This window comes from Amblyomma mixtum, chromosome 6, assembly GCF_055824585.1.
Source record: "Amblyomma mixtum isolate Tamu chromosome 6, ASM5582458v1, whole genome shotgun sequence".
NCBI lineage: Eukaryota > Metazoa > Arthropoda > Arachnida > Ixodida > Ixodidae > Amblyomma > Amblyomma mixtum.
This window is the reverse complement of record NC_143017.1, coordinates 80,019,903-80,032,262: the sequence shown is the minus strand read 5'-3', so window position 1 is coordinate 80,032,262 and position 12,360 is coordinate 80,019,903. Positions and strand designations below refer to the sequence as shown.

General features: G+C 47.5%; 1 protein-coding gene across 1 annotated transcript; it reads left to right on the top strand.

Moving 5' to 3' along the window:
- Positions 1 to 2,181: 2,181 nt before the first annotated feature.
- On the top strand, positions 2,182 to 11,769 carry LOC149339497 (endothelin-converting enzyme 1-like). Its single transcript, XM_089550491.1, has 5 exons — positions 2,182 to 2,463; positions 3,737 to 3,961; positions 5,126 to 5,337; positions 8,915 to 9,058; positions 11,398 to 11,769. The coding sequence occupies exons 1-5, from the start codon at positions 2,196 to 2,198 to the stop codon at positions 11,767 to 11,769; spliced, it is 1,221 nt and encodes a 406-aa protein (XP_089406617.1). The 5' UTR covers positions 2,182 to 2,195.
- The last annotated feature ends 591 nt before the right edge of the window (positions 11,770 to 12,360 follow it).

The window sequence follows — 12,360 nt, the reverse complement described above, 5'->3', positions numbered from 1 at the left end:
CAAAATCTTCAAATATTACCGCCAAGCTTTGGGCGCCATCTATTTGATAAACCGTAATTAGCACTATCACTACACATTTCACAGTATAGACTACAATTTACGTTCTGCTTCTGTGCACTTTTGTTTCAGTTGTAAACTTCCTACTGGACGAGTTTGATGACGAGAAAAAGAAGAACGCCGATTCCCCATATCTTATCACGGTGGAAGATGTGCCTAAATATCTGGATAATGTTGTCTCCTCAGGTGAGCCAGTATGGACGCTGGGTAAAAGTAACTACAAATTATAAGAAATGTAAATATGCATTTGATAAAGCATTGTCACGGGGACCTCTATCAGTTTGACCTTGTTTGCTACAATTGGAGAGCTCTATAGTAGCAGCTCACGTAAAACGTGTCATGTAAGGCGATGCCATCTTTGTTCCGCTGAGATATCTAGAGGGTTGGACAGGGAAAGCTGGGGATAAGAATCGATGCAGAACACCTGTGTGATCTCCAAGTTACGCAGATTATAAATAAATAAAGATCCTCCGATTCGTTGATGCAATTGCTATGTTAAGTTACTCGGGAGTGGAATCTCAGAGCATCACTTGGCTCCTAAACGTCCAAAGCAGGTCTATGAGGATGAAATAAGATGATTAAAAGTAAAGTATTGCCCAACAGCCCGGAAAAGAAAATAAAGTTACAACAACGACGGCAGGAACAAGGAACAACAGGAACCGTAGCAACAGTTTACAATAGACAGTGAAAATTAACTGTGGACCGAGAATACGTCTATCCAGGCGAAGCAGTTACCGCAGATCTGTCCATTCCTCTAGCTGCTCTCGATGCGGCAGTTCACGAATATTTTCAAAAGCCTTATACTCTGTTCCTGCCGACTTTATTTGGAGGGATTCGCCATAGCATACGCCTTTGGCGCCGTTGGTGGAGAGGATAGTCTACAGGGTGCCTTGGAGTTTGAGACTTTTATCGGCCCTGCCACTGTGCTCCTCCTCATCTGGTACTCAATATTAGCAATTCTTTGCGCCATGTATCATTGCCCAATACATCGTATTGTCCCACCGTTTCTACGTTTGGATAATTGAGACGCCCTCTATTTAGTGAGACATAAAACTACTACTACAACTACTACGACCAGCACCATTAACGCCGCCATCACTACCACCACCGCCACCGCAAACAGCACCATCACCACTACTGCCGCTACCACGATGACTAGTTCTACTCCAATTTTGCTGTTACAGCTATTACAACTACTAGTTCTATCATATAAAAAATGTTCCCAGACACTGAGCAAATTTTTTCATTAACATACCAATTTGAAGTAGCGTCGTTTTCGGGCCCGACATGTGCTATCGCCACCAATCACTGGGCTTGCCAGAATAGGAGTAGGAGCACTCAGAAACGGCATCGAAATATTTCATTCTCTTTTCAAAATGGTAGCTTAAAAGGGACGTCCCAGAAATGCATTTCGCATCATTTCTACCCAAGCCTAACCCAGGGCAAGTCACAAATTGCATCCTGTCGAGAACTCTCACACTAACGTTATCGTTTCGAATTCAGATGCCCTTCCTGTGTGGTTATTTGTTAGGCGCGTGGAAACTTAGACTCGCCGTCTGCACCAGACGTCGCTTCCTTGAGCAGTTCATCATCATCATCATCATTAGCCTGACTGCGCCCACTGCAGGGCAAAGGCCTCTCCCTTGTCTCTCCAATTAACCCGGTCCTTTGCCAGTTTCGGCCACCGTATCCCCGCAAACTTCTTAATCTCATCCACCCACCCAACTTTCTGCCGACCCTGCTGCGCTTGCCTTCTCTTGGAATCCACTCCGATAGCCTAAGGACCAGCGGTTATCTTGCCTACGCACTACATGCCCTGCCCAAGCCCATTTCTTTCTCTTGATTTCGATTAGGATGTCTTTTTGTCCACGCATTTGCGACTAAAACACTTCTGCCTTTGCTTTTTGTTTGTTGGACACACACCGTGGTGTCTCAGTGGCATTGCCTGTGGCAGCCGCATTTCTACAGAGCGGACGCCCGCGTTCTGCGCGATGTCGGTGCATTTGATAAGACCTCGGATGGCCTAAATTAACCCGAGCCCCCCATTACGCCTTCCCCTTAGTCAAAGTGCAAGCTTCGGGACGTTAATTCGTATACCTGCCTATTTCTTTCCTTTTTTTTCAGACCGGTGGAAAAGCATGATCTTACGGCATAGTGACCGCACGTATCGCATGAGCGACCGAATGGTCCTGGAGCCGCTGGGAGCAAAGTTGACCGTATTCATGCTCGATGAGGTGGAGCGTGCCGAAGCCCTGCTCATCATCTCTTGGAGTGCGCTGCGTCAGCTGGCCCCGTACGCTGACGGCTCTACCCATGAAGGAACTCCGAACCAGACACGCGACTCGTGTTACCAGGAAGTACGCGATGTCCTCGAGGCGGCGCTTGTGTCCAAGGTCATTTACGAGAGTGAGTAGGCCATTTCGCGTGTGCGCCACACAAAGTACAGTATCTCCATGTTGCGACAATGCACGGGCAGCCGTCACGTTTTGTCTTGGCACAACTTTGTCATGCCTGGCAATACGATATTATTTAGCGCTCCGAAATAAAATACTGCAGACTTTTACTTCCGCAACGCAATCCTGCTGCCTAAAATAAAAAAATTAAGAAATTTACCAGTCAGTTCTAGATCACTAATCGACTTTGAGCTCACTGCTGTCAGTAAAGTCGTCCTTGCTGTACTCATACTCGACGTAACTATCTCTCGTCGCATCCCTCACTTATGACAGGGAGGAGGAGGAGTAAAAACTTTATTATTTCCGTGGAAAAAGAAAAACGGAACTTGGGGTCGACGCTAGGTGAACAGAATATGTTGCTTCGTGATGACTTCGGTGACTCGCTCGGGGGCTGGCGTTGCACAGCCAGTTCAGAGTTGAAGAGCAACGCCTTCTACGGCACAAAGTACTGAGCTACAGGCCTGCTTTCGGGAGATAAGCGGGGCAAGCCCATAAGGTGTGGTCTCTATTGGCGCATTGACGCAGAGGGCACAGTCGGGTCAACATCTATCGGGAAATATGGTCGCAGGGAGTAATTTGGTAAGATGAGATTAGGAAATTTCCCTGTATAGTACTGCCGGAGCTGTTGCCGGGAAGGGCTAACTGAAGGCCATTGGGAGAGCCCTTTGTCCTGCAATGGACGTTACCGGGCTGATTATGATGACGATGAGCGGAAGTCCAGAAAAGGCACAAGTCTTGTCTGGACATTTAATGCTGACAACTGATGACCAGTAGTGAATCAGGGTAGCAGGATACATTGTACCGTAAGAAGGACAGGCTCGGTCAATAGTTCCCAGGCCACAGGGTCTGTTCCTTGCGGTAAAGTCGGGGAATTGCGACACTCCTGAAGCACAAGATATCTGTAGAAGGTAGAAGTAGCATCGTTCTACCTTTCAAGAACCTTGATAGATTTTTCGGAATCTTAACTGCCAGGATATACCGAAGAAAAGCAGACCATGTGGCCTAGGAACTTTTCAGCAACCCTGTACGTATAGCCCTAGGCCGACCAAGAGTGGAATTGACAGATGAGAGAAAGGAATGTGCTGGGACACTGGTCCTGCGGCCTGTGCTGGACAAGGCGTAATGGAGATTTATGCCAGAGGCCTTTGTCGTGCTGTGGAGAGAAACACTTTTCCCTGGCTGCGATCATTGCACTTTATTTCTGCCTTTTCCTTTATGAATGACAGTTGTGACACCCGACGTGCTTCGAGAGGTCACGTACATCAGCTTCCGTGTACGTGACACCGTCAAGGTCACCCTGGGCGCGTCCAGCTGGTTGCCAAGCGCTTCCAGAAAGGCTGCCTTGAAGAAGGTCCAATCCATGAGGGTCATCATTGCGTTCCCTTTCAACCTTACGCGTCTATCTGCGCTGGAGCGCTTCTACGCCGACATGCCGGATGTGGCCGTCAAAGGTATACGTTTGGTGCTGTTTCCGATTTGACATTCCATTATAGGTCGCAATCGCGGTTTATTCCTGAACAGTCCCTGGCAAAGAAAAGGCGGATGGGTGCAATTTACGCAGAGCATTTTATGTTGGTTGCAACTTTAGATGCTAAACGTGCCTTAAACGTCAACGCCAGCAGCGGCACGTGCATCTTGTATTTACCACAGCGCTTCCCCTTCAACTCACCACTTTTTCCTATAGTTTCCTAAGTCAGGTTCTATAGGGGATATTCAAAATTCCGCAAGTGCGCTTTCCCGCATAACAATATTGCCCAAAACAAGATGGCCGACCATGCGTTTCCAGCTGAGACAAAGCAAGAAAGACTAGTTTATTGTTTGATTCTTCCAAAATACGTTTCTTACATTCTATCCACACCTTTAGCGCCTGTCCTGTAGTCCATGAAGTCTTTTATAGCCAAGTCGGCCATCTTGTTTGTGGCAACATAGTTATGTGAGAAAGCGCACTTGCGAAATTTTGAATGTCCCCTATTACTAGCGATGAAATAAATATCCATGCAGCCCCTTAATGGAACATAGAAGACAAAATAAAGGAAACCTGTATCGACTGATTACCCTGTAGATTTTCTTGTAATGACAAAGAGACTACTTTGAATGAAAATAAATACAGGTACCGCTACCTCCGGCCAGTTTCGCAGGTAAATTGCGGTGCATGGGCACATTTCCTTTTAGCGCCTATCCCAGATACTAAGCGACATCGAAATGCGGTTTAAACGGCGATCACGGAGTCCTTTTTGGTGTTGGCGTCACGAGTTCGAATGAAGTGGCAGAAAATTTTCTTTAATGAAATTTTGAAAAGAATAAATGCGTCCTTTAGTACCTTGCGAACGTGAACAAACACACCATAAAGAGCCCTACAATCGATTATCACAAAATAAACAACGTAGAATCGATTGTCACTCATAACGAAGATTGGATGGAGTTCTCTTCAGTGTCTCTTTGAATAATTGCTTCAGTCAGTCAACCAACATACCGTGCGCAAAGGCAGGACCTCAGAACTCACTTCAGTCCAGTTGATTGATTGATACATTTAATGACTTGTATCGATTTGTTCAGAGACTGATTCAGGGATGATTAAGCTACGCAGAAAATAAGCGGTCGTCCTTCCCTCGCAGAAAGCAGTTTCGTGCTATCATGGTTGAACGCGAGTCGGTTCCTACGACGCGTCCAAATGAGGCATCAAGACGAGATCCTGTTCACTCTGGGCTGGGTGAACGCCCAGCACACCTACGCGACCAACACCGTGAATCTCGCTGGAGCGCTTCTGCAACCCGTGATCTTCTATCACGGGGCACCCGCCGGGTACAATTACGGCGGCATCGGGCAGGTACGACACATGTTGCACTGGGCCCATATGTGAGCCCGCTTTGTCCATGTTGTCTTTTCTACATTCGAGATTCTTAAGCTAAGCGTGGCGCAGTTATTTTGCTCGCGGGGCTTTTGAAGAAAATGAAAATTGGTTTTGAGAAAAGGAAATGGCGCCGTAACGTAAACGCCGTAACGTAAACGAAATGGCGCCGTGTACAAAATGCTCCATTCACGCCGACATTGTTCCTGGAATTTTTCCTTAGCACTTGCGCCTACTTCTCGTCACCTCACCTGACCATTGAGCGCACATGGGTAAAGATTGAGGGGCTTGTTATAATAAACATAAGACAGAGGCGAATAGAAATTGAAACCACCCAAAGCAGAAGGAAATAGCGTTTTTTATTGGATTTGTTGTCTATGCGAACTTAGGAGTACAACCTTTTGAGAAGGAACGCGATTAAGTACAATCTAGAAGAAAAGACAACGACATGACGCCGATGGTGTCCGAACCCACAATTTCTGCATGTCGCGTACGGTGCTCTACCAATTGAACAACGACAGAAGCTGTCTAGCCCTCTACTTTCGAGTACACTTGTATTGCATGTACGAGGTCTATTAGAAAAGTATCCGACCTTTGGCCGAAGAAAAAAAAACTGGCATAACTGGAGCGTTAGAAACCTAATAACCTTCAAAGTAGTCTCCCTGGGGCTCCATTCCATTGTTGGAAGTATTCCGAAAAGACCCTTTTCGGAATGGAATTTAGCTCTGCTGTCGTTTCAGCCATAATGTTCTTTCTTTTCTGAAATCGCGCTCCTTTCAATGAACTCTTGATTTTAGGAAACAGCCAGAAGCCGTAGGGGGACATATCAGGAGAGTAAGGAGCCTGTTGAACTACAGGAGTCTGGTTTTTCGCCAGAAAAGTCTGAATCAAATGCGAGGAATGTGCAGAAGCAATGCCGCGAGGGATGCGCCAATTTCTTGTTGACCTCAATTCCGGTCTCTTGCGCCGCACAGCACCACGTAGGCGATGTAGGACATCCCTGTAGTACTGTTTAGTCATTCTTTGACCCTGTGGGGTGCGTACTCGTGGTGTTCCACACAGAGGGAGTCAAAAAAGCAGTCAGCATCACTTTGACATTGCTGCGCACTTGTCGGGCCTTCTTTGGTCTTGGTGACGTGGAATGCGTCCTCTGTTACGACTGGGATTTGGTTTCCGGTCGTACCCGTACACCCAAGACTCGTCACTAGTGATTACGGCGTCGGTGAAGTCAGGGTAACTGTTTGTGGAATCCAGCATCTCCTGTGAGACTTCAACACGAAGCTGCTTTTTCTCCACCGTCAGCAGCTTCGGCACGAATTTCGCCGCGACTCTCTCCATGGCCAAATCTTCGGTGATAATGGAATGTGCAGAAAAATTGCTGATGTCCACATCTTCCGTAATTTCTCGGATAGTCACACAACAGTCCCGCATCACCACAGCGTTCACTTCGGCAATTACCTGGTCATTTCGGCATGTTGGTGGCCGACCGGAGCGTGGCTCTCTCTCCACGGATGTGCGGCCGTCTTTAAACCAGTTGCACAACTGCTTAATCTGTGTGCTGCTCATAGCATCATCACCGAAAGCCGTCTGAACATTTCGAATAATTTCCACTTGGCTATCGCCAAGTTTCTGGCAAAATTTGAGGTAGTAGCGCTGCTCCTCGCGCTCCGCCATTTTCCTTGCAACAAAAAACCGACGAGAGCACTGCGCACTCCCTCACTCAAACGCTGCTTTCCAGCGACTGACGCTATCTGCAGGCGGGAAAAAATTCGTGCATGCGCACGAGGGTTCAAGGTCGGCTGCTGTAAGCGCGCTTGTTTCATATCCGTCAGGTGTTCGCAAAAAAAAAAAATAAAGTCGGATACTTTTCTAACAGACCTCGTAGCTTAATCTTGAGAGTGTTTATTAGCGCCACTCCCAAACATAACGGCAGATGTGGAGCGTACGTCGTACGTTTAAATGGGCATGATGCTGGGCGAGTCCGTCATACATAGTTAAGAAATGGTACTGTGCAAAAAAACAAAAAACAACACAGATGAGAAGACAAGGACAGGCGCAGAAAGGACGTGCAAGACAGCACGGAGCGTCACACCACTTAATTCGTTAGGTGCTCGGTTGGGGTTGCATACGAAATCCCCCTGACCTGTTCGAAAGTTTGTATTTATTTATTCATTTATTTATTCTGATACCTACAGCGCCCGTTGGGAGGCATTATTATAGGGGGGATCCAAGGGGAAAAATACAGTTTTATAGAGATGACACACTATGTAGAAAAGAGAAAATAACACGAGTAAAAATAACAATACAAACAAAAATGCAATCCTAATCTGACAACAACGAGAACTGAGAGAGGGTAAAAACATATTCTGGATAACATCAGCCAGACATCGGCCATCATCGGCCAGGCCGGCCGATGCTTAAGCGAATGACTAAGGGAGCATCTGTTTTCGGTAAAGATCGTTAAAGGGTCTAATTTTCCGTTGCATAGCGGCGGAGGCCCTTTTGAGTAGCCGCGGTTATTCGTGCCTGCCTTTTCTGGGAAGAACCAAAATTTTGAGGCGTATAGTAGTGACCAGATGGCATGTGAGCTTGCTGAGGCGTTTTCCATTAAGAATAAAAAGGTTGATTGTGTCAGTGATACCTTGATAAAGTTGTGCCAGGAAGAAAGCAGATTTCTAGCATGCGCGCAGGAAATGTTTTGGCAGACATGACGATAGAAGTTTATTTGTTCTTCTGAATAAACCCAGTCGTGAGACTGCACCCGTCGTTGCCATGTTCTTGTTTTTTTTTTTTTTGTGCAATACCACAGCTTAACCACGGAACGTACATCGAAGTAGTTGGTTTGGATACCACAGGCGGTATCCATTTCAGTTGAATCATCTTTCATGTCAAATGCTTACATTATTAGCATTCCAGCGTAATCTCGAACAACAATAAAGAAAAGAAAATGCGCATTCCTCTGTGCGCTCCCCTGTTTCAGTGACTCTTTGTTTCTTTCATTATATGCCTGACCATGCAGGTCTTGCACGAGGATTGAAACGCCCATTCAGAGTTCCTAAAGCCTCTTCCAAACGTGTTTTTCTTTCGTGAGGTTTGCCCATGGAACTCGTAACTTAATAAAATCGCTGCAGCGGTAGCTGCACACCGCTATAGACTAGTGCATATCAGATAGCTGTCGCTCTTCAATCGTCATGCGTGATAGTCTAAAGGACAGATTATAGATTATATTGCATCACTTGGAGGCAGGAGAACAGGATTCTCGAGAACGCGTGACAACACCGAACAATATGAAGTAATCAAGGGGATTTTCACGAACCCACTCTCAGTGCTTGCGTATGTTCCTGTGGTAACAAGCGTGGAACTGTTTGCTTCTGAGAACAGCTTACCCGTAAGAAAATATAGAAGGTATATCAGTGCTTCTTTATTACCAACATAAATTTGGTGAGCCTGTAGACGCGCGTCCCCAGCCTTTAATTGTCTGTATCCACGGAATACTTTTATGTACGATTAATAGATGAAGAAATAACGGTTATTTTCGTTTCTCCGGTTGGCGCAGTTAATAGGCCACGAGATGATGCATGCATTCGACGTGGTCGGCAGACAAGCAAATGAAAGAGGCATGCGAAGCTCCTGGTGGCCACAACAGGCCACGGACAAGTACCTCGAGCAGACTTCGTGCCTTCGAGACATCCATAGACAGGTGGGCACTAATACCTCGGTCCCGCATTTCTATATCGTGATGTAGATCTGGAAGTGTACTTTGCTCTTGCGATTCCTGTGTGCAAGCAGTGTCTACTTCCGCATAGCATCGTGCAGAATTTGACACCCCCCCTCGATGTCCGTTCCAGTCTCTTGACATGTGGCATCCAATGGATGTGTAAGGCCTAGCTATACCGGAGAGTGGCTTGTAGTACCATGCACTCTGCCCCCGGCTCTTGCCCGGTTAGAGCAGTGCGCAGTCGCCACCTTTGAAAAAGAGCGAGGTTCAGTTCCGACTTTCGACAAGTCTACGCCTTGTGGGAAAATTTACTGGAAAATTCTGGTTGGGCAACTGCCTTGAAATGTTGTGTCTAAGGGAGGCTGCCGCTTCTGTGATCTTCATAGAGATAGATGTTTTAGTACGAAAGTGCTACTTAACGCGGTCTCATCCAAGAATCGTGTAGGAAGCTTCGGAGTAACTAGATTAAGTTCGGGTTAGTTGGGAGGAGCGTCGCGCAAGCTGCAGCCAATTGGAGGAATTTGGGGTAAGCTGCGAGGAGGGTCGCGTCAGCTCTATAGCCAGAGTGAGGGTGACCTCGAGGGCGACCTTAGCCAAACCTAGCATAGCTGCAGCCCATGCAGAAATAAAATACATATTTCCGCGACTGGGTTTCGAACCCACGCCGGCGCGAACAGATCAGCATCGCTGGCCACTGCACGACAGCACTATGCTATCGCCGCAGCCGATCACGTCTCGTGTTAAACTGCAAAACACTCTCGCACTGCGCATTGCACGTAGTCATCTTCATCAACTTCCATCTGCGGCACTACGAAATCAGATTAGCTTAACCTCGCTCGGAGCTTAATCTGAGTAAAGTCCAAAAGATGACCTGAGTCCAAGAGATGAGCCCACCAGGCTAAACACATGCTTTCGGACGCCTACTCCCTTTAACAACGCTAAAACCCCACCAATTTTAACGCGTAAGCCTCACTTGCCCCATTGAGCGAAAATCCGTGTGCGTGCGTGTGTGTGCGTGCGTGTGTGTGTGTGCGTGTGTGTGTGTGTGCGTGTGCGTGTGCGTGTGCGTATGCGTGTGCATGCATGCGTGCGTGCGTGCGTGCGTGCGTGCGTGCAGTGCTTCTCACCAAAAATGGTCTTCGCGTGCGGTTGGGCAAGTTTGCCCCGTAATTGCTGGTTCATCGCTTGGCGCTCGCGCTTTACTTTCAACGTTTTGTGCATCAGTCGTATGCGTACTTGCGACTTTTCAAGCGAAAAGCTTCACTAGGCTCGTCAACACCACGCTTCGCGTGAGCCACGCTACAGATTTGCCACAGCTGCGCATGCTCGAAACCGAGTGACGTCACGCGGAGCGCAGGTGGCCGCTGCTGCCGCAGCCGTCGTCGCCGCCGCGCGCTGACTCCATCGCCGGACCTTTCGCCGCCGCCGCGGTGCGCTGCCGCTTCTCCTCGCCACCGTTTGACCTTTCGCCGCAGCCGTGCGCAGTGCGCATTTGAAAGGAGGGGTATATAAGGCGCGCTTGCCCATGAAACAGGCGCAGACATTCGCCATAGAAGGGGAAGAAGCAACAGTCAGACGGCGCAGAAACACCGATCCAGAAGTGGTAGCTTGGGAGTTGGCTGAAAAGCTGCGAGAGCTTTTCGCTTCGAGATATCCAGGCTTCACCTTAGCTAAGCCACAGACAATTTTTTGTATGGCAAACCACACTATAGGCGCATTTGTTGACTGTCGCTTGTAGCATATCAATCTAACCTGTGGATGGTGTTATCTTGTATTTTTACATCATTAGTGATTTTCTGACAGGAGTCGCGAATCGTACTGTGTTTGTGTCAAGATTTCGAGCGATATTGCTAAGAAATTCCATGAACGCGGAGTACTGTTCCAGCTGGAATAGTTTGTTATTGAGGGAACATTAGTGCTTTCCTTGCTGGCTTAAGTACTCTAAAGTTTCGTAGGTTGTCTCTAATGGTTTCTGTGCTAAATCTGCCTTAGTCAAGAAAAGGCGGAGTGTACTGGCGCAGTGCTCAAACATAGAAATGAACTGTGCATATATAACATTATTGCCTATCCTATCTTGAACTAACACATTAAATTCCAATGGCGGAGAAGTTCGGGCTCGCTGAGAACCAGTACTGCTTTATCACTCATTGATGCAACACTCTCTCAGTGGGTTTATTAATGAACTGACCCGTCTTATGTCGCGAGTATCTCGTTGCGATCTTAAAGGAAATCCCCGAACAATAGGCGTGATCGTGTAAGCCTTATTTTTTCGCTTTCTTACTCTCCTTACGTTTTTTTCACACTCGTCACGCTGTGTGCAGGCGCTCAGGAAACGCACACTCGTCCTGAACCACACGCTCGACTCCGAAAATTTGGCGGACGTCATGGGCATACGCGTGGCATTCGACGCCTTGCAGAACTTCACCGGGGAGGCAACGCGTTTAAAACCCAGGGCCACCACCACTGTCGAAAGCGTGACCGGGTTCACGAACCTTCAGCTGTTCTTCATCGGCCACTGCGCCAAGGTGTGCGACCCTAAGGTCCCTCCGCGCCAGCGTGACGCTTCCAAGTCATACGCACCGAACTGGGCTCGCTGCGTGGTGCCCTTGATGAACATGCCGGAGTTCGCGGATGCATTCCACTGCGCGCCCGGCACCTTTATGAACCCTGAACGAAAGTGCAGGTTCTGGTAACCACGCTTCTGCGCAGATGCGTTGCCGCTGAGAGTTATTTCGTGGCTAAATGTGACTCAATGAGTGAATTGTTTGTAGAGACCAAATATGTGATATCGCTTTTATTTTGTGCGGCCTAATATGTACGCGCGATGCTTTTCTTTCTGACATATTTTACTTAAGCAGAATGCATGCTTACATCTGTGCTGCCCTCGAATCAGTATAGAAGGTGTATTGAAAGTATTTCAGCGTCCTATATCAAAGGAGGAAGCATGACCCCTTACAAAATTCTCGGCTGCCCTCATCGCCGAAATCTCTTGCAAGATCCAGTTACCTTGTCTTGCGCAAGCTTTTGCCAATATATTCCAGCAGATTGCTTAGCATAATCACTACACCTGACTCTCTCAATTTAGCGACTGCGATTATCTTTCGTCATTATGCGCTTTTTTGCAGTAGTGGCGCTCTGACTGCAGCTTGTGCGCATTCTGTAACTAGCCGTGTCTTTCTCAGCGCTTTAATCGTGCCTATAATACTATTTGCTGTAATTTTTCTTGTGATTCATGAGCAGCGGCATACTGCATTTGGCATTACCTATACGTCTACCGATACTAT